The sequence below is a fragment of the Martes martes genome (assembly GCF_963455335.1).
Source record: "Martes martes genome assembly, chromosome: 3".
Taxonomy (NCBI): Eukaryota; Metazoa; Chordata; class Mammalia; order Carnivora; family Mustelidae; genus Martes; species Martes martes.
The window spans coordinates 2,645,040-2,666,146 of NC_137890.1; the positions used below are offsets into that span (position 1 = coordinate 2,645,040).

Here is a 21,107-nt window from a genome sequence, read left to right on the forward strand (position 1 = left end):
ACGCCTCCTCCTGACCTGCTGCTGCTCCTCCACAGGGCGAACGGGGCCTCCCAGGGTTGCAAGGTGTCATCGGGTTTCCTGGGATGCAAGGACCCGAGGGACCGCAGGGGCCACCAGGACAAAAGGTAAGCTTGGCTGTGTCATGGGGGCCGGTGGGTGTGGGTTTGAGGTGCTCCGCACTCTTCTCATGGTGACACTTCTGTCTGGTTTCAGGGCGACACTGGAGAACCTGGGCTGCCCGGAACAAAAGGGACCAGAGTGAGTACAAGTGTGACTTAAGTCTGTGATGCTGTGGTGAGACGGGACCCAGGGGCGCCTCCCCGAGATGGCTCTCTGCTCCCCCTCCCCCCCGCCTCCCAGCCGTCCTCCGGGCGTCCCCTCCACCCCTTCTCCTCACCTGTCCCGTCGCCTGCCTCTCCGTCCAGCGCTATGACCTCGCAGGGCCCGTGGGGCCAGGACGGGTGTCGTGAGTGCTGGCCACGGCTCCACCCCTCCTCGGCTGGCTTCCCCCGCCCCGTGCTTCTCCCATGTGCTCTTCCTCACCGGCTCTCATGGACCTGCTCTGTTGTGGGGGTGGGGAGATGACAGGTCTACAAGTCACCGAAGGGAAGGGCTTCCTTTGTGAGAAGCGCTCGCGTCCGGAGAGCTCATCTTGCTCCTCTCGCTCTGCCTGGGGCTTGTGCCTCCACTCCTGTGAAAGGCCTAGATGAAGACCTCTGAGAGCAGGGTTCGAGAGTAGAGAGGCAGGAGGATGCTCTCGGCATTTCCTTCTGCTGTTGTTACCCAGCTGGGGGGCAAGTTGTTGGCGCTCTTGGGGCAAGAGGCCACGGCAAGGGCCCGGGAGCTACCCGGGAGGGAGAAGGTGCAGAGCTCCTCGGGGACGGACTCGGTGCTCTTCCCCCAGTGAGATGACTGATCTCACGAACTCTTGGCCCCAGCGATCTGAGATTTTGATGTAAATTATATTTGCTTATACATACATAACTTAATGTGTTTACATGGATATGATGTATATAACGTAATATTTATACGTGTAATAAACAGTATAGAGTTTCCCTAGAAATCACAGAGTGTGAAATGAGGACAGTCAGTTTGTGAGGGTGTAGCCTTGATTTTAGAAGTGATTCGAGTCAATGTTGGGTGTAGACGTGCTCCCGCAGAATGCCCATGTGCCGGGTGGGAGGCTGTGGGCACTTAGCCAGGTGGGTGCGGTGGGAGGAGATGAGGCCCCGTGCTCAGTGCCTTCTCTCATTTCTACCCTTACAGGGACCCCCGGGAGCATCGGGTTACCCTGGAAACCCAGGACTGCCGGTACGTAGATAAAATGCACGTGCTTCCTTGGTGAGACGCTTGATGGGACTGACGGCGCCATTGGGCGGTCCTCTTTGGGCAACCTTTGAACCTTCTTAATTGCAGGGTATTCCTGGCCAAGACGGTCCCCCCGGTCCTCCAGGTATCCCCGGATGCAATGGAACAAAGGTAACTTTGGGACAAAGACCCCTCCCTCGCGCTCAGGCTGCCCGGCTTCCCGTGTGGAGAAGTCGGACGGTGCTGCCCCAGCTGGACAGACACCCCCTCAAAGCACTTTTTATCCGATGAGGAGCTGCACTTTCCCCATATTTAGTGTTCAAGAAACATGGAATTGTGCTTTTCTTTTTCGTGGGCTCTTATCCTGTAATTGTTTTAAACATGAAATTCCTCACCTCTTATCTGTTGCTGATGCAGACAAAACGCCGGCATTAACCCGTGTCACTGCTGCTGGCGTTCTCAGGTAGTTGTCTTCTGTCGTGAAGGAGCATGGAGAGCAAAGCTGGTGACACATCGTTTTTAGGATGTGGTTTTCACCAGCAAATGACGTCTCTCTGAAGGGGGGCTGGAGTAACTGACGGGGCATCTGGAATGATGTCCTGTCGGCCTTGCACCCGACTGACCCTCTGCTGTCCTCTAGGGTGAGCCAGGGCCTCTGGGGCCCCCGGGTTTGCCTGGATTCGCTGGAAATCCCGTGAGTATAGCGCTGTTTCTGCTAGAATTTCCTTCTTCGGTGGTAATTCTTCTCTTCTCGTTCCCTTCGCTTTCCTCGGACTTCCATCCTGGCGCGAGTGCCGTTGTGTGAGAAGTGACACTGACGCCGCTCTTCTCTTTTCCAGGGACCGCCAGGGTTACCGGGAATGAAGGTACGTTTGCACGCATTGCTGGGTTCATTGCAGGAGGAAAGCGGGGGCCAGACAGACACATTCCCTTTAGGTCACCTTGGTTGACTGATTGCCTGTTGACGTGTTTGTCTAACTCTGCCCTGTTCCGCGAGTATCCGAGTCATAGGCACAAACTTAAATATCAAGGCGTCAACTTGAGACCCTGGGTGCAGCTTCTGAGTAGGAGGTTGGCAGAGATGGGAAGCGCGGTGTGGTAGTGAGGATTGGCAGATGGATCCAGGCCAGGTTAATGCTCTGCATAGACCGTCCTGGGGATGCTCCTTGCCCTGAGCCACGGGACAGAAGTGCTCAGACCAGTGTCATGGTTTCACTTAAACACAGGCGTCTTGTCGTGTTGCCTGTAATCTGGAGTCACTGTTGTAAAGTCTGTGTTGTGGCAGGAAGGCCCCAGTTCCGTTAGGCTAGATCCTTGGTGTCCTGCCACTGCCCCCTCCTCGTTCGGAGTGAATTCGTGGCCTTTCTCAGCTTGACTGTCCCTCTGCGTCAGGGCAGGACCCAGAACCCTCTGCCCACGGTGAGGACGGGACGCTTTGAGCCCTCCTGCTGTGGTACCCGGAGTGATGGGGTCCCTGCTCCCCGCCCAGCGGGGGCGGGTCCTCCATCCACACGTGCACGGTAAGCCGGCACGGGGGGTGGTTCCCGCAGGTGCTTGGCCATGTCCTGACCCCTCCGGCATTCTTCCCTGGTCGTGGGGGAGCAGAGAATGCTGCCTGCGAGTCCTTCCCTGACGTAGTGGGGTTCCATGGCTCTCGCTGACCTGACTCGGTGCGTGCCCCGTGCCGCACGGCGGTTCCGAGAGCAGGGGCGTCTGGGTGTTGGGGGCAGTCCTGCAAAAGGGACACTTCCAGTTTCTCAACAGCCACATCAGAGACATCCACGTGTCTGAGTGAGGTTGCTTGTTCATGTGCCCCCGGGTCCAACAACACCTGAGAAACATGATCGTCCCGTATCATGACCATCCCGCATTTTAGTCGGGGCTCTGCAGAGAATCAGAACCAGTAGTGGGTGTGTGTGTATTTATGTACATACATGTGTGCGGACATAGCTGTATGACCTGGTAGCTTTGTTTTAAGGAATCACATGATTGTGGGGGCTGTCAGCTCCAGACTCTACAGGGCAGGGTGGCCGGCTGGAGGCGCGGGGAAGAGCCAGGGTCCCAGTTCAGAGGCTTTCTGGAGGCAGAGTTCCCTCTTCCTTGGGGGAGGTCAGGTGTTTTTTTTCTTTTCCCTCATGAGGCCTTCCACTGATTGGACGAGGCCCACCATATTATGGAGACTAATCTGCTCAGAGTCTCCTGATTTAAATGTTTATCTTATCATAAAAATACCTTCACAGCAGACGTCCAGACTGGGGCTTAACCAAATGTCTGGCTACTGGGGCCTGGCCAAGTAGACACATAAAATTTGCCATCACAGGCTGTTTTTATAAAAATGGTCATTCTGGGGCTTTTAGTGAAAGATAATCCTTATTGCAAGAGAACGCTCGGAGCCTGTGGCCCTGATCTGCACGCTCCCTCCATGTGGGGGTGGTGGCTACGGGCTCAGGTTGAGGCTCCTTCCAGCCGCGCCTCCGTCCCGTCCCGTGGAGCCGAGCCTGCTGCACTAGATGCTGGCCGGTAAGATACCAGCAGTGACTGGGAGGCGGGCAGTGTGTATACTGCAAGTGTAGACAGAGCCTCAATCCCGGATTCCACGCCCATAATGCACGCCTCTTACTTGGCGGGTTCTCAGTGTCTTTATAGAAACAGCAGTATTTGTGACTTTTTTTTCTTTTTTCATCCCCTAGGGGGATCCAGGTGAAATCATCGGGCATGTGCCTGGGACCCTGCTGAAAGGTGAAAGAGGATTTCCTGGACCCCCAGGAGCACCAGTAAGCATTTGCTAAATAACTCTATGCGCTCGAAGCGTCTCTTCTAGCTCCCATCTAATTCCGTTTTCAATAACTTCCAGGGCTCGCCGGGACTGCCAGGCCTGCAGGGTCCTGTAGGCCCTCCAGGGTTTACCGGACCGCCGGTAAGTGTTGGGGGGAACCTCTCGGAGTCACTCATTGGAGGAACAGCTGTGTTGAGGCACAGAAGTAAATCCGGTGTCATCCCGACTTTACGTAGTTGTGCCCCGATTGGGAGAATGAGCTGCTTTTTTGGGAGAGCGTCAGGCACTTAGGACACACATATTCCAGAGCCCGGGGCGGGAGGCTGGTGATAGCGGTGATAGCCACGATGTCCCACACAGATAACACGTTCATTCCTGGAGGGCTTGGGCGCCTGCCCGTGGTACTGTGGCCCGAGGAGGCCAAATTAAGAGATGGACAAGGCCGGCTATGCCTGGAGGTGGGCGTGTAGACACAGTTATCCTGGAGGGTCTGGCTCTGTGGGCTGTGGGCGCAGACCGGGCAGCAGCGGGAAGCTGTGTTGTGTCTGCAAGGACTGAGCTCCGGGACATAAGCCCCCCGAGAGACCCCCACCCCCACCCCGGGCTCCCCTCTCTCACTGGCCTCCTGCACAGCTGGTGGTTCCCAGTAGGACAAGGGCCCATGTCCTCCCACTCACACATTTTGAGAGCGCAAGAGGGTTAATACGAATGAGACTTAGCCATTGTTTAAATGTCATGTTCACTGGCAACGAATAATGTTCCCCAGATGGTAGCATACTTTTGCTAGCCTGCCCGATGGTCCTTAAGGGTTTGTCAGGCCTCCCTTCCTCTCCCTCCCTCTCCTTCCCTCTCCCTCCCTCTCCCTCCCTCTCCTTCCCTCTCCCTCCCTCTCCTTCCCTCTCCCTCCCTTTCCAATCCAGCAGTTCTCCTGTCCATTCTTGCAAATGTAACCTCTTTTATATTCTTGCAAATAAATGGACTCATTTTTGCAAGAATGATTAGTTTTGTTGTTGTTGTTGTTTTGTTTTTTTAATGACTGAGAAGCACTCTGAAATTTTATTGCAAACACAGGAAGGTTTTTCCTTTACGACGGCTTATGCACTTGAAGAAATCATTCACCTTTTTAGAAAAACAGTTATATCCAAAGCTGGCGAACACCATTTCCAAACTGGAAACTCTAGGGCTCTCAGAGTTGGGCTGAGAATTTCATTCAGCATCTCTGCTCCTGACACGTTCTTGGATCAGGGGATTTCACAGGGCAGTGCCTAAGATTTTGAGGTGTTTCATCCCTGTTAATTATTATCCTGGGCTAATTCCTAGTTATTTTCCAAATCTTAAAGATCCAAAGCACAGGATAAATTTAAATACTTAACAAATCTATTATTGCGTAATCCTTGAGGCTTTAAGGTAACTTTAGTAGAAAGAAGCATGTACATCGCACCAGGGTTGTGAATGATATCAAATTGAAACGCTGTCTCTTACAGGGTCCTCCAGGCCCTCCTGGCCCTCCAGGTGAAAAGGTAAAAATATTTTTCATTTGACTTTCTTTGGCATTTGTATAAGGCTACTGCGAAATCACTGTTACTTACTCTTTAAAGTCTCTTTAAACAGTTTTAGAAAATTATATTTCTTTATCTATCTGTTAAACACCTGTCCATCCACCTATCCCTCTATCCATGCGTCTGCCTATCCATTTGTCTGTCCATCCTCATCCATCCATCCCCATCCATCTGTCCATCTATCCGTCCATCCCCATTCGTCTGTCCATCCATCCATCCTCCTATCCATCCGTCCTATCTTTCCTTCCATCAACCATTATGCATTATTTTGGAAGCACTGATCTTTCCCTTAGTTTCCTATAGTCAGATTTTAAAAGCTTTAAATTGAAAAAAAAGGTTTTATAGAATTTTTTCAGTAACACTTTAAAAAAAATTTTAATAGACATTGAATATAATGTGATCACAACTTTGTTGAAAATTTCACAGTAATTGTTGGAAGAAGTTCTTGCCTTAACTCTACCCTGTTATTACATTTTATATATTTTCTGTGATATTTATTAGATGATTCTGAGCAAAGTAACATGGAAGCCTAATTTTTCGTCAACAGGGGCAAATGGGCTTAAGTTTTCAAGGGCCAAAAGGTGACAAGGTGAGTACACGTGGCTTTGGAGTGTTTTCATGTTTAAACTCATAGTTCTAAGTATAAAAGGAGTTTCAGCCTCTGAACCCCTTGTTGGTTCCCTTACAGCCGTATTAGCCTTCTCTGCACGTCCTTCATTAGTGTTTCCCTACAACGGAAAGCAAGAATTCACTGACATTTTCCACCTGTGATCTGACCATACAATCGGGCCATTAATTCTAGCTCTGTACATCGAGTTCAATCAGAATGTTTGCATGCAGTGATAAAGCCAGACCTAGACTTTATTATAAAAGAGTCAGTTGGCTCTTAGTAGCACAACTCTGCTAACCCCTGCAGCAACGGAAGGCTGCCATGCCTAAATGGGGAGGAAGTGAGCCACAGAAACAGCGAGGCCCAGATTGGAGCAGGGGAGAAGGGAGGCCGGCGTGGGGGGGCGGTCCCTGATCCTCTGCTGATCTCTCCACCGCTTTCCCTGGATCAGATCACTGAAATGGGGCTAAGCCAGTGGGAATTCTGGGGATTGTGGCCGCACCTGCCTTGGGGCCCACATTCTCCATTGGTGTCCACACCAGTGTAGAGACCACCACTGGCGGGTGCCACCTGTGCTGAGGCCTGGGCGGGTCTGGACTGACCCTTGGGCTCTGGGTTCCACTCCGAATTTGGTCCAGTCTTTCCCTAAACCTCACTGTAAGGTGACCCTGTAAATTACACCATCGAATTCTTAGGATCTCGCTCATTGTGCCGCCGCTGGGATTCTGTACTTCCATTGCACGCAGCCGTTAGGATGCCCGAGGAAGAAAATTCGTCATGGCTGTCTTCCTTCTGGGACACCTAAAGATACCTCCTTTCTTCCCAGGCTCTCTGGGGCAGTTTGTGCCCCTTTCCTCCATCCAAATGCCATCAGACTGTGCATGTGTCCCTCTGTGGACACATAAACTGCCTAAAAACAGGCCTGGATGTGTTGGGAGACGGGTCTCATTTTGGTGTTCTTCCTTGATGTGGTGGCTTTCCTGACCCCGGAGGGTCTCCCGGCTTCGTGTCTTTACTGTGCCGGTTTCCTACTGAAACTGAACTTTCTGCTGAGACAGGGTTAGGTTAGAACAGAGATAATTTACATTTTTTAAAAATAGATGTTTTGTTTTAGGCTTTTCCCTGCCTCTGCATTTTCTTCTTTGTATACTTAATTTTATGCCTAATTCATTCCCATTGTTTGAATCAACAGGGTGACCAAGGGGTCAGTGGGCCTCCGGGAGTGCCGGGACAAGCTCAAGTTAAAGAAAAGGGAGACTTTGCCACCAAAGGAGAAAAGGTATGAGGTGGATTTTGTCTGGTGAAGGTTGGCTTTCTAATTTTGGACAAATGGAAGGGATAGAGAAACTGGGTCGAAATCTGGTTTCTCCAGTTACATTCGCCAGTGACCTACCAATCAGGTTTATAGACTATCCACCCCCCAGAATCCGAGTGTCTGGAGAGCAGAGGCAGCTGGAACTGGGTCGGAGCAAGGTTGACCCCCGAGTGAGGGCTTCTTAGATGCACCAGGTTGGGGCTGGGCTGGAGCAGCGGCAGGGAGGCTGGGGGGTGGCGGGTCACAGCTGCCACAGACCGAGCATAATCAGCTGCCCGTCTTCAACCCACAGCCTTGCCGGTGTTGGGATTTGAATATTGGAGACCAAAGAGAATTTCCTTGTTAATATAGCAGCTTTTGCATGTTCAATGTATTTAAAAATCAGTACAGCCATTAGTATTGATGGCTCGCTCTCTTGCTCTTTTCTAAAAAATTCTTCTAGGGTCAAAAAGGCGAACCTGGATTTCAGGTAAGTACTCCGTTCTTGTTTGTCGTTACTTTATGTAGATGTTCGTACTGGATCTAAGTTACAAGCTTACTCACCTTCAGTGTAATATTTGCATAATTTAATATTTTACTTAAATGCCCTAACGACGCTCTCTTTTTGTTCTTTCAAGGGAATGCCAGGGCTTGGAGAGAAAGGGGAGCCCGGAAAGCCAGGGCCCCGAGTGAGTACCTCCAAAGTCCTTTCGCTTCTTATAAAAGCACATTCCTTCCTTTCCTGGAGTCCTAGGTTTACAGAAGCCCGAGTGGAAGACGCTGGTTGGGCTCTTCGGTTTCTCCCTGTCCTCTCCCGAAGGGCTTTCCTGGAGCCTGTGTGAGCAGGAATGAGGAGGCCGCCTCCATTGGAGAGTCCTCCCCGGGAGGTTGGGGCTCGGGTCTCTCGGAAGAGCCCCCAAGCCCCAGCCTGCTGGCTTCTCATTGAGAGCCCCCGTCCACTTGCTCGGAGCGCTCGTGCCCTTTGCTGCTGCTTCGTGAGCGGCCAAGAGCTGAGGTGCTCGGATGCCTCCCACCCCGCGAAGCCTGGGGACAGGAGCCCCACCCGCTGGTTTCCGGCTCCCACCCCGCAGTGATGCGGGGAACCTTCATTGAAACGAATCCTTGGCATATCAGCCACCAGACCCTTGCCATTTGGAAACTTCTCTGCTGCTCGCTGTGCTACCAGATGCAACGCTTGCCTTAGGAGACGGGGAATTCATCAGGCTCTGTTGTTTAAGCATTGACAAGTCCGCTTCTGCTGTCCCGTTTCCATAGCCGTCCTGCGTAGACGGCATTTCTCACTCCGTGGTACTGTCAGCCCATGCGGCTTCCTGGCCTGGATGCTGGACACTGTTTATTATTGCTTTCATGAAGTACTGATGTCTCTCTCCATCTTTATTGCACAGGGAAAACCTGGAAAAGATGGCGAAAAAGGAGAAAAAGGGAGTCCAGTAAGTATTTCTCTGTAATTTTTTTTTAAAGATTTTATTTGTTTATTTGACAGAGAGAGACATAGCGAAAGAGGGAACATGAGCAGGAGGAGCGGGAGATGGGGAAGCAGGCTTCCCGCTGAGCAGGGAGCCCGATGCGGGGCTTGATCCCAGGACCCTGAGATCATGACCTGAGCCCAAGGCAGGCACTTAAAGATTGAGCCCCCAGGCAGCCCTTTCTCTGTAAATTTTAAGAGCAAACTGTTGGCTTGGCTATTGCTTATGAGGGGTGCTGTCCGTGTCCCCCCACAGGGCTTTCCAGGTGACACGGGGTACCCGGGACTCCCAGGCCGCGAAGGTTTCAAGGTAAGCCGTGACACTACGGAAGCATTCCCTTCAGCCTGTGGTTCAGTTTCCTAAAGCATGGGGCTCAGATAATAAAATTTACTGCCCTCCCTATGAGAAACACACGCCTTAATTTCGTGGGTTTTTTTTTGACGTGTGTGATTTTTTTTAGAAAGAGGAGCATAAAATGTTCCACTCGCTCAGGTTTTTAGGTTTTATGTGTCTTTTGTAGTAGGTGAATTTTATCTGGGTTACGGAACAATAAAAAATGCAGACAGAGTGAAGGAAAGCAAGCTTGTTTAACTTTCCCATTACTGATCAGAAGTGTGCAGAACGCACAACTGTGCTGTGCATTCACACGCACACACCCCTCTAGAACAACAGGGGCTGTGCGGGGCATCCAGCTTCCTCCCTTAAGGACATGGCGTGGATGCGTCTGAATGTACATACGCAGCCGCCCGGGACATCCTGTGTCCACACCTTATGCTGCGTGGTGTGGGTCGTACCCACATGCTCACACGTACAAGAATTTGTGTTCACTTGTCTGGTCGTTTCCCTGTCACGGTTTCCTACACGCCCTTTTTCTGGACAAGTCCTTGTTATCAAACTTTACGAAATGTTTGTCGATGCGATGGGCAGAAAACGCTCACTGTTGCGAGACTAGACTTAGGTGGCCTAAGTCTCTGCTAACGGAAATAGCTTTGGAACAGCGTCTGCAGCAGCGACTCACGGGCGGGGGGCGGGCCTTGGAGCGCGCTCCTGAGAGCCAGGGACGGAGGGAAAGATCCTTCACTGACATTGGCCCTTTTGAGGAGGTCCAGCCTTGTAGGCTTTAAAAGGTAAGTGTGTTTAGGATGTTTTCGCTAAGATATTTTTAAAGCCTCGCAGATACTTCTAAAGTCTCATATTCAAATCAGAAAAATCAAAGTATCTGATATGGGTTTACTGCTAAGTTTATTGCTTTGACTTGAAGGGGGCAGCTGCATTCATGGAGTATGTGCAGGTTTTGGGACTCCTAGAGGTGTCATTATGGGGCTTATGTAAAACATCGGACGTAGCACGATTAATTCCTTTGGGTTTTTTCTTCTTATATGAATGAAATTAAGCCTAAAGGTGATTAGAATTTGTCCACCCAATGTTTTCAGGTCATGCAGGATTTTAGGGGGGAAAGATGAAACCACAGATATCCTTTCATTCTGACTTCTGGTGCAGGTTTAGATGGCCTTACACCTAAAAACCTCTGGTAAAATGATTTCCTTAAGAAAACGTATTTAGAAATTGGAAGCTTTGGTTCCATTTATTTTTATTTTATTGAAAAACCGCCAGATACTAATTCAACTCAGGAATGACTCTGTTCGCGTTGCTCGAGGGAGCGTGCGATCCAGATACAACAAACATCGTGAGCTGCTATGTCACGTGAACAATCAGACTCCCCGGGACAATTTGCGGAAATCCTTCTTTCCACGCATCACGGTCCCGCAAAGCAGAGGGACCTGCCTCCGTTTTTGGTGTAGTAGGTGCAGGCGCTCTGAGTCTCTCACAGTGAGGGCTGCTTAGCACAGGAAAATAATTTTAGTGTAAGTGGGCGCAGTCCTTGTTTTTCTGGAACGAAAAGTTGAGCCGTGCTTTCCTTAAGACAATTGTCTAGTCAAAAAATACAAGTATTTCTTCTTTTGTAGGGAGACAAAGGTGAAGCAGGTCCTCCAGGCCCACCTGGAATTGTGAGTAAAAGCGCTGTTTGGTCGTGTGTCGGGATCTGGGGCCACATGCCCCACAGTGTTTTTAGGATGACACGTGTGTGTGTGTGTGTGTGTGTGTGTGTGTATGTATGTGTGTGTAAAAAGGGTGCGTGTTATTTAAAATCATGAACATATTCTATATCGTGGTGTTTGGTACTTACTTTTTATTATATTTTGATAATTTCTGTATTTCCTCGACCACAGACACGGAAAAGATTTGCTCATGGATAGTGATAAGGGCAAAACTTTTTGAAACCTTTTTTTTTTTGATGGTCCATTAAGGAAAATGCTAAAAGAAACTGACCACCCATAATTTGACTCTCCCTAGTGAAAGTGTCTTCACGTCTGCAGATACATTTTACTTCTTGTAAAGAAGTGTGTGGGAGGCGAATGACTTCTCAGGGTGCACTTCCCGGAGCGGGACGGCTGTGGGGAAGCCCGGAACCTCCTCCCCTGGATGTGGGGCCCCTTTCCGTACCTGTGACCTGGCAGCCACGGTCGCGTGGTCTGTTGGTATCACGGCCGCAGATCGTAATAACGTCTGTGAATTTAATTGCTACAAAGAAACTCTATTTTAAGGGCAATCTGCAATATTTGGTTTTGTCATTTTCCTTAGATTCCCCTGATTTAGAGTTGTGCTGACCTAGTTCACTGCTTTGTAGCGCGTTCTTGGCCTATATCCCTCCGTCCTTGAGGAAGTCCCCACTTTGGACCATTTCAAAAAACAAAAACAGAAACCAACCAACACAACAGAAAACCTCTTCCGGGGACCCGTTTGCGCGTCCCTGTTACTTCCCGCCAGGGACATGGCAGGGTGCTTTGAGCGCTATGTCAATGCCCTGTCACGTAGCGGCTTGTGTGGACAGTTAGAAATTCAGAATCAACTCAGACCTCAGAATTCACACTCTTCCGGCTCGACTGCACGGGGAACCCTGCGGGAAGGCCAGTGAAGACAGGAGGAAGCAGGACTGCGCAGGGTGCTGGGGGGGCGGGGGTCCGTTTTCTGCTTTCTCGCGACTCCCCCACCCCGCTGTGCCCCAACTGTCGTCTCTCACTCTCCCCTTTCTTGAGATGGTTTGGAGATGATTAGTCTCTCCGTCTGCACTGCCGTAAGGTACAGCCCAGCCACTCCCCTGCAGCTCTGTGATGGTCTCTTCTGTGATTCAGGCAATCGGCCCAGGACCCTCGGGAGAAAAAGGAGAGCGGGGGTACCCGGGCGCCCCAGGGCTGAGAGGAGAGCCAGGCCCCAAAGGTACCTTCCGTTTCTCCTCTTCCCCCTCCCCCTTGTCTCTAGCCCCCTTTCTCCTTCTGTTCTCCGCCCCCTTTCCTCCTCCCCCCTCCCCTCTACTTCCTCCTCCCTCCCCGCTCCTTCTCCTCTGCCTTCACCAGCCCTGCTCTCCCCGCTCCCCCTTCCCTCCTCTTCCTCCCCCATCCTTCCCTTCCCCCTCCCTCTTCCCTCCCTCCTCCCTCCTACCTTCTGTCCTCTTTTGCTTTACTTTTCTTCCCTTTCCACCGTTTCCCACCCGCGCTCTCACGGTTCGGTAGCAGCGACAGGCCTCTCTCTCACACTCAGGTCTGCCTTCCGTCCTGGCGCTGGGGCTCCTAGAGCGTCTCCATGCAGCCCTGTGGGGCCAGGGCGCCCTGTTTCCGCCCAGGCCCTCCCCTCGCCTGCTGGCCCAGGCCTCGGGGACAGGCCCGCAGGCTCGCTTTGTGTGACTCTCCCTTCTCCTTGCAGGTTTCCCGGGCTTGCAAGGCCAGCCAGGCCCTCCAGGTGAGCATCCTTGGCTGACTGTGTGGGAACAGTCATACCACATCTGTGTGGTTCGTATCCCGAGTGTGTGTTTTTCACGTTTGTTAGTGACCTGAGAGAAATGGCTGCCGATTCTGTTGCACGTTTTTCTAGTGATGACGGCAAGGTGTGTTCACAGCTCTGGTCATTTACTTCGGAAGTCACAGGCAGCCGTGGGGTTGTGTGTGTTCCTGGGGGGGTTCTCGTGTCTCCTCAAGTCCTCCCATCTCTCCCTGGCTCGGACCTGCCCCCCAGTCTCCTCGCCGCCCCGCCCGAGGACTCTGGTCCCCAGTGTCCCGCAGGCCCCCACCCCCAGCCTCCTTGCCCCCCGCCCAAGGACACGGGTCTCCAGTGGCCCGCAGGCTCCTCACTGTCAGTGCCCACACTCCCTGTCTCCAGGGAGCCTTTGTTTTTCTCTTGGGAACAGACTCAGCTGAAACCCCTCGCTGATCTAATCATCTCTGGTCTAGTTTGTCCGTGGGCATCCCACGTGCCTCGCTTGTACTTAGTGTGTGAGCCTACTGTGCCCACTGCTTAGTTAGCGGTGGGATTCCTGTGTGTGCACGTGTGCAAACGTCTGTGTGCATATGCCTTTGTGTGTGCATGCACGTGTCTGTGTACCAGCGTTTGTGTGCACGTGTGCAAATGTGTGCGCGTGCACATCTCCCCCCAGTCCCTGGAGCGGATCAGAAGGGCTGTGAGGAACACCCACGTGTGCACTAGAATCCATACCGCAACCCAGTGCCCACCGTCTTTACGTTCTTGGTTTTGTGTGTTTTTTATTTAGTTGTGTGTTTTATTCTTGTTCATCATTTCCCTTTCCGACCGCTCACCCGCTGTAATTTCTCCCAAGGCTCATTCCTTTTTGCTGGCACATGTTACCCCCCCACCCCGTCCGGCGCTGAGGACTTGCTCCAGCCCCCGCCCGGGCACGCCGCCGCCTGCCTTCCTGCTAAAGCTGTGGGTCTGGCTTTCAAATCGCCCTTCTCTGTTTCCATCCACTTTCCTCTCTGCGGTCGTGAAAATGCTGACCTTCTAGCCGTCCTAGTGGACGCGTCACTCTGTGTCTTCCCTTGGTGTCTGCTGGGTTTACTTCTAACGCTTTTATCTGCCTGTTCGCCTCTTAACTTACAGCGTTTCCAGAGGTCTGTGACACTGCTCTGCCTTATCTGCTCTCCCCTGGTCAAAGCCTGGCCTCTGGCCCAGTAGCACTGCACTCGTGAGCCCTGGGCTCCTTTCCTGGTGCCAGGCTGGGTGCTTCCTCCCCTCCCGTCGCGGGGCCTTCAGCCCTAGTCCCCAGGGACCGCCTTTGGTCCTGTTGGCGCTGATGAGTGCACACGAGGGTTAGCATTTCTTCTCCCACCACTGCAGCTCCTGCTCTGGGATCGGTCGTCTTCCTGGGCGCTGCCTCGTCCTCTGCACTCTGCTCTTTGTTTAAGGCCGCAGACACCATCCTGCTCCTGGTGGCTGGGGCTGGGAGCAGAGGCCCCAAGGGTGGCCCCGAGCTGGTGCTCCTGCCAGAATGAGTGGGAGATCTCTGTGCCCACCCGGAATGGTGGCGCAACCTCCCTCTTATCCCCCAACTCCACTCTCCGTGTTCAGACCTAACATCGCGCTCCTCCCAGAACATTGTCTTTGTCCTTAACTTTTCTTCTTGGCTGTTCCATTTTGATCGCCAGCCCAGTTCCCATCCCCTGGGCCTTGTGTCCACTTTTCTTTGGTGACGTTTTCATGCCCTGAGCCTCTAAGTGGACGTGAAATCGACCCTCACTGGCCTTTTCATTCATGCGGTAGGAATACTATTTGCACCAAAAGAAATGCACAGATTTTTTCATGTCTGGGTAGTGAGGCCCTTTTTCTTAATGGTGAGTCGTGGAGGCGTTTGCCAGCACATGCAGGGTTGGAAGCCTGACAGTACAGTTTGTTTTACTTCTGCAGAGTGGTTCCCCTTCCAGGGACGGTCAGTGCCATTGCCCTCGAACACAGTTAAGAGAGTCAGTCTGTGCTGTGGGCCTGGACCCCACACTGCGGTTCCTTACATGAGAGTCCGTTCTGGTTTCAGGCTTTCCGGTACCAGGGCAGATCGGAGCTCCTGGCTTCCCGGGGGAAAGAGGCGAGAAAGGTGACCAGGGCTTTCCCGGTACATCTTTGCCAGGACCGAGCGGACGGGATGGGCTTCCGGGCCCCCCTGGGCCTCCCGGGCCCCCTGGACAGCCGGGCCACACAAGTAAGTGCTCTCGGGGACCATGGCACGTGGCGTCTTGCATAGGAAGGTGTCAGGCCAGAGCTAGCGGGACGCGGGAAGGGCGCTCAGAATTGGCGTGTTACAGAAGTGCAGGTGTCCGGGGATTGGCGAGTCATTCACGTCCCACTGAGGTGTCTGCCACATTAGGCTGCAGAAAGGAGTAGTAAAAATAAAACAGTGAAACCGGTTAAAGGGATAAGAACCGCGTGAAGTAGGTGTGAGTCTGCCGGCATCACGGTGAAGAAGTGAGTCGTGTGGTTCTTCTGCCAACAGAGCACCTTCTTGTTCGTCTGGTACACGCTCCCTAAGCAGGAAGGGACTGCAGGGGACAGTCTGGGTGGGGACCGAACCGACGACTTCACCTTTGAGGGAGCTGAGCGCAGAGCACGACCGCTTGACTCGGTTAGGGGGTCCCGCAACCCCAGAGTGATACCAGTGCGGGATGTAAGACAATTTCAGACGAGTGCATCCTGTGGGGGTACGTGCGGGTCTTTAAGGCAAGTCTTGCCGTGTCACTCGCAGCGTGAGCCCCGCGAGTACCCAAAGCCCTAGTCTTCTGGGGGCTGATGGAGGGGGGTCCGTATGCAGCGTATCCCGGCGGTTTATTTGCTGGAGTGCGGACACCTCGTTAAGAAAGGGCGTTCGCAGGGCTGGGGGTCCCTGCAGAGGTCGGATGCGGAGCCTGGGGCAGCAGTGGGTTCCGCCGGACGCTTCCCTGGGGAGGGATCAGTGTGAATTGTCTTTTTTCTTAAATTTTTTATTCATTTGAGAGAGAGAGAGAGTGCACGAGTGAGAGCCTGAGCAGGGAGGACGGTCAGAGGGAGAGAGGGAGAAGCAGACTCCCCGGCGAGCAGGGAGCCCCATGTGGGGCTCAACCCCAGGACCCTGGATCATGACCTGAGCTGAAGGCAGAGGCCCAGCCGACTGAGCCCCCCAGGTGTCCCCTGGCTCAGTTTTTTCATGTGTAAAATAAGGATGATGTGTGTACTCGCAAGGTAGGAAGGAAGTAAGACACGGGACAGGACAAATGAGCTGAAATGTGCTCTAGGGTCATCAAACAGGTGTTTTGTAAGTCACAGCCCGTGGTGGAGCTTGACCAGATGGGTGCTGTGCGGGGCCCATTTTCAAGTTAACGTTGTCGGATTATTTTGAAGCAAGGTAAAGCCAGGTCTCTAGCACTTACAAGTAGCCTCAGAGCGGTTTGGAGTTACCGTAGAGACTGAGGAAGAGAGGTGCAGATCCTCGCTTCGGGCGGTGGGGACTAGTCCCGTAACTTACACGGATCCATTTCAGATGGGATCGTGGAATGCCAGCCTGGGCCGCCAGGGGACCAGGGCCCCCCCGGAATTCCAGGGCAGCCAGGGCTGACGGGCGAGGTTGGAGAAAAAGGTAAGAGGGACATCATTTTAAAAAATGGTGCTGGGAAGGGGACACAGTTCTGCACGAGGGTGGGCGTTGACCTGTTCTTCCTGTGTTTGGGACTCGCGTCCCAGTCCATTCCTAGGATGGGGCTCCCTACTGGAGCTCTGCCGAGCTGTCCCCTGGTTGGAGCTCCGAGATGGGGGAGACAGAGAGCGTGAGCTGCCACCTGGAGGCAACGGGGTGCCGTGGCCTAGACATGTTACGCTCCTTACTGTCCACATGGCCCGCAGAGCAGACCCTCAGACCAATACCTTAGTGCGATCTCGGTTCAGAGTTTGAGAGTGCCTTTCTCCAAGCGCAGACGTGTTTCTCTGAGCCAAGTCACAGTCGTGCGCCTGGAACGCTCGCCACCCCTCCAGGCCCTGGTCCCACGATCCGTGTGAGCAGAGGAGCTGCCCTGGGGCTGGCCCCCCCGCCCTTGCTCTCAGGTTATCGTTACTGATTGCCATCGTTTTCTGTCACCCCAGCATAGGGCACATGGTCCTCTCTTCACTGTTGGGCCCACAGCGGGTTCTCACCGCCTCCGCAGTCCTGTCTGAGCGTGTCGTACCCCTCGGACAGTCCAGTGTTGTTGTGTCTCTTAGCAGCCGGAGAGTAGAGCGGCCAAGACTGTCCCCAAAACCAAGCCCGCTGGGCACCGTGGCTGGCTTTGGATTGCAAAGGATTCTTCCTCTCCCAAAGTCTGCCACACAAATGCCGCATGGGAACAGTTGCAGCTAACACCTTAGGATTCTACATTTTGGAGGCCCCGTTGGACGTGGTCTTAGAAGTCATCCGGGAGGGCCAGCGAGCACTCAGTGTCAGTGACTCCCTCTGGTTACCAGCTGAGCCAGGTGTCCCCTGGGATGACATGTGGTCACGAGCTTCTCCATGTGGAGATCTCTATCCTCCTGCCACGGCACCGCCAGCCAGCCCAGCCTATGGTCAGCAGTGTGTCTCCCTACGAGCAAACCCCGTGTGGCCCAGAACTCGGCTGGCCATCAGCCGACTTGCACGGTCCCCAACCTGTGCATGGGCCCCTGTTCTGCCTCTGCCGCCCTTCAGGGACACGGACTGTCCATGGGGCCCTGTGTCAGCTCCCGGCCATGGGCTCTGGTGGAGTGCCGCGCGCAGGACAGTTCGCCTGTGCATACGCACCCTTGCGTTCCCTCTATAGGTCAGAAAGGAGACAGCTGCCTCATCTGTGACACAGCAGGACTTCGTGGGCCCCCTGGGCCGCAGGGCCCCCCGGGAGAAATAGGTAAGACCCCCGACGTGACCGGAACCAGGCCTAACTTGGCTTCCGTGGTCCGGAGCCTTCACAGTGAAACGCATCTCGTGCCACGAGAGACCTCACTTTCCACATTCAAGCCAGAGCCTGATAATGAGAATATTAGGTCAGACTTCTGGGGTTTTTGAAAACGCACCAAGATGATTGGGAAATCATCAGGAGGACCTAAAATTTGGCACTATGACAAATCTCCAGTCAAAGGTCAGCAGCGTAGGTTTGCTCAGCAACACCACCTCCGTCCCTCCACCAAAGCGAAGGGCAGGTTTCTGGCGGAAGCCATCCCGGGGCATGGGTGGGGGCGGGGGTCTGGTCACCAGCTGCTTCTGTGGTGCTTGTCCAAACTCAGGGTCACTGGGAGCATTTCTGTCACTCTGTGGAGATCCCTCAGACACCGTCTACTCGTGTAGAGATGTCTGTGCTCTTGAATCCTGAGAACGAACGGTTTGGGGTTTGGGGGACGTGTCTCGTCAGTAATGTGCTGCGTCTCTCTTGGCTTCTGAAAGGTTTCCCAGGACAGCCAGGGGCCAAGGGCGACAGAGGCTTGCCTGGCAGAGATGGTCTGGAAGGATTGCCTGTAAGTAAACCTGTCTGAGTTTGTGTACTTTCTAGAAGTTGCCTCCAAGCTGACCGACAAAGGTGTATGTTGTTGCCTTTGCAGATAGAGCTTCTGCTGCATGGTTTGGGCACTGGTCAGGCATGGCTTTGTTGAGCAGTTAGAATTACTTCCCCTGTTTTCACCCGAGGGGGAGCAGGACTGTGGAGTCCGGAATCCCCATCTCGCCCGCCTCTCCTCTCACCTGGTCAGAATTCAGTTGCCACGTACCTGTGTCCGGGGGCAGCTGGATGCTGTCACCTTCCCACGGGGTCTCGGGGGCTCTTAAATGGTGCCACCAGGAGCCACCTGCCAGCAGCTCCATGGTCCAGTCACACCCGTCACTTAAAAACAGGGTAGTGAGTTCAGTGCCCGTATGTCTGTGGAGAGATGCGGCGTCACTGGCCCGTTGTCCTCGAGGAATTCCACATTCCTTTTCCTTTCTTCTTCTCTCAAAAAGACGGGTTTTGAAAATTCGTACCCACCAGTATCTGTTGTGAAGACGCTTTTCTGAGTCTACAAATGAAACAATCTCAGATTGACGTGGATCTTTGCAGTTAAATGAAAACCAGCTCCCTGACTCTCCTAGTTTATTTAAAAAGAAGCCATTGATTGGAAGAGAAGCGTCGTAATGCCGAGCACCGAAGGCCATTTTATCTTGCGCCATCGGCTCTGTTTCTGAAGTGCTGAAACCGCAGGGCCTGGTTCTCGTATTTTCTCTGCTCTTCTAAGCTCTGTGAGCGTCAACCGCTTTCCACACTTTCTTTCATTACTGCTTTCCCTTTTGCTTTTCTTTTTTCTTCTGTCCCAGAACGAAAGTCAAATGTCTGGCATTTTACTCCTTTTTGATGTAGCTTTTTAACATTTGCGATGTTTAAAAATACTACTGGCAGCTTCTCTAGAAGCGGGTCAGGGCTGCAGTGAGTTGAAACGGCCCCGACGCAGCTGGGATCGAGCAATCGCTTCCTCCTTTGAAGTTGGATCTTGGGATTCGGCTTCCAGAACCTCCATGGTGCCTGGGGAGCTAAGTTACAAGTCGCAGTTGTTTAAAATATTTCTAAATAAATGAGAAGTTCACATAACTGGGAAGCCCTGACTCTGGTGGGGATCAAAGCCAGAAGCGCTTTGAAGCGGCAGCCGAGGACGCGTTTAACCTCTGGACATGGTCTTTATCTGCTTGGCCTTCCTGGAAGCTTCCTGCCTCAACTCTGCCTACAACCCCATCCAGACAACAGCCCCCCGGCCCCGCAGCTAATAGAAGTGGGAAGAGAGGAAGGAGGGAGGACAGTTGAGGACAAGTCCGGGTGAAGAAGAAAACAGACCGAAGGCACAGCAGAACTCGCAACCCCCGCCTTCCCCGTCCGGTGCGCCCTTCTCTCTGCAGGCGGCCAAGTTTGTTAAAAAACCGTTCTGGGTAAATAGTTGAGTTGAGCAGGTAGTAATTTTTCTTAGTTTGCGGCTGTCCTGTAGCTGCACGCTGTGACGGCTCACGGGTGGGGCCCTCTCGTTCCGGGTGAGGCTTGGGCTGCAGGAGGTACCTGCGACCCGGCAGAGCGTCCTGGAAAATAGACGATGATGAAAAGAGATGAGAAGCTCTGCCTTCCTGTTTGATTTGGAGAGCATTTCTGTGACATGTGCTTTTGAAGGCCGGGGGTTGGGTTTTGGGAAAGAGAACAGGCACAAGAGGCTGGCTCCATGCGGGGACGTGAGCGGGTTTCGGGGCCATTGGGACAGTCAGCTGAAAGGAGCTGTGACACCCCATGGTGGTGGCGCTTTTTCGAGGCAGACCATAGAGTCGTCGATCTCCTCTGATTTACGGAGCCGAGGCGAGGTGTTCAAGGCAGCATTTGATTCCTCCTCATTCATGTCGGGAGATGTGGATCCAAAGACCTTTGAATTGCTGAAGATTGACACGTTCTGTGGCGGAGAAGCCATGGGAGGTATCCTAGGGTCAAGAGGTCGCCTTTCAAAAAAAAACTAGATTTCTTTGTTGAATGATAGCCGTCAAGGTCACTGTTACCAAGGTGAGAAATGGTGCATCCCCACTGTCTGCTCACAGTCCTGGAAAACTGTATGTCAAGGCCGCAAATGATCACCGTAAAGTAACACTGATCCTTCCAGGTTGAGAAAACTAGAGATCGGTCATAGTTCCTTACATTGGGGTTTATTTTCTAATGGGTGAGTATTGCCAGTTTGACTTCTATTTCCTGCAGTACCTCCCTCGCTGCAAACGTTCAGTACACAAAGTCGGAAAGCCGCGGGGCTGCCCCCAGCACCCCACAGACCAGCAGGGAGAGAGATGGGCAAGGAGAAGGGTGTGTGTCACGAGGACCGTCGCCTTCACCGCGGAAACCCAGGACACGTGTCAGGGAGGGCTTCACGGGGGAGTCGAAACTGAGCTTGATTTAAGGATGCGTGGGAGCTAGTGTTACCTCGGGAGAGAAAGCTACAAGATACCACGACGCCTTCGAACTAAGTCATGACTTTTCCATGCCCCCCCCCCCCCGCCCCACCGGGGTTCTCGGAGTGTCCGCTCCCTCACCTGTCCCGAGTCAGGAGCGGTGTGCCGAGAGAGCCGTGACGCGTGGTGGGCGCGTGATAAACGGCGCCCACTCTCAAATCTAAAGATTGTGGGAATTTGGGTCTGTCCCTTGTCTCCCAGCTCCTTCCTCTGTGTTACACACCCACACAGAAGGGTGTGGGCACATGTGACTCGCATATGTCCAAG

The 21,107-nt window shown here is 53.0% G+C and overlaps 1 protein-coding gene across 1 annotated transcript in view; it reads left to right on the top strand.

The window, feature by feature from the left end:
* COL4A1 (collagen type IV alpha 1 chain) overlaps positions 1-21,107 on the top strand; it is a 132,339-nt gene that overhangs the window by 79,634 nt on the left and 31,598 nt on the right. The window contains exons 3-24 of the mRNA XM_080798539.1: positions 36-125; positions 214-258; positions 1,267-1,311; positions 1,417-1,479; positions 1,949-2,002; positions 2,148-2,174; positions 3,999-4,082; positions 4,163-4,225; positions 5,569-5,604; positions 6,191-6,232; positions 7,446-7,532; positions 8,011-8,037; positions 8,186-8,236; positions 8,954-8,998; positions 9,290-9,343; positions 11,002-11,043; positions 12,229-12,313; positions 12,797-12,832; positions 14,913-15,077; positions 16,389-16,484; positions 17,674-17,757; positions 18,291-18,361. Coding sequence (XP_080654665.1) covers positions 36-125; positions 214-258; positions 1,267-1,311; positions 1,417-1,479; positions 1,949-2,002; positions 2,148-2,174; positions 3,999-4,082; positions 4,163-4,225; positions 5,569-5,604; positions 6,191-6,232; positions 7,446-7,532; positions 8,011-8,037; positions 8,186-8,236; positions 8,954-8,998; positions 9,290-9,343; positions 11,002-11,043; positions 12,229-12,313; positions 12,797-12,832; positions 14,913-15,077; positions 16,389-16,484; positions 17,674-17,757; positions 18,291-18,361 — 1,392 coding nt within the window. The remainder of the gene's footprint in view (positions 1-35; positions 126-213; positions 259-1,266; positions 1,312-1,416; positions 1,480-1,948; positions 2,003-2,147; positions 2,175-3,998; positions 4,083-4,162; positions 4,226-5,568; positions 5,605-6,190; positions 6,233-7,445; positions 7,533-8,010; positions 8,038-8,185; positions 8,237-8,953; positions 8,999-9,289; positions 9,344-11,001; positions 11,044-12,228; positions 12,314-12,796; positions 12,833-14,912; positions 15,078-16,388; positions 16,485-17,673; positions 17,758-18,290; positions 18,362-21,107) is intronic.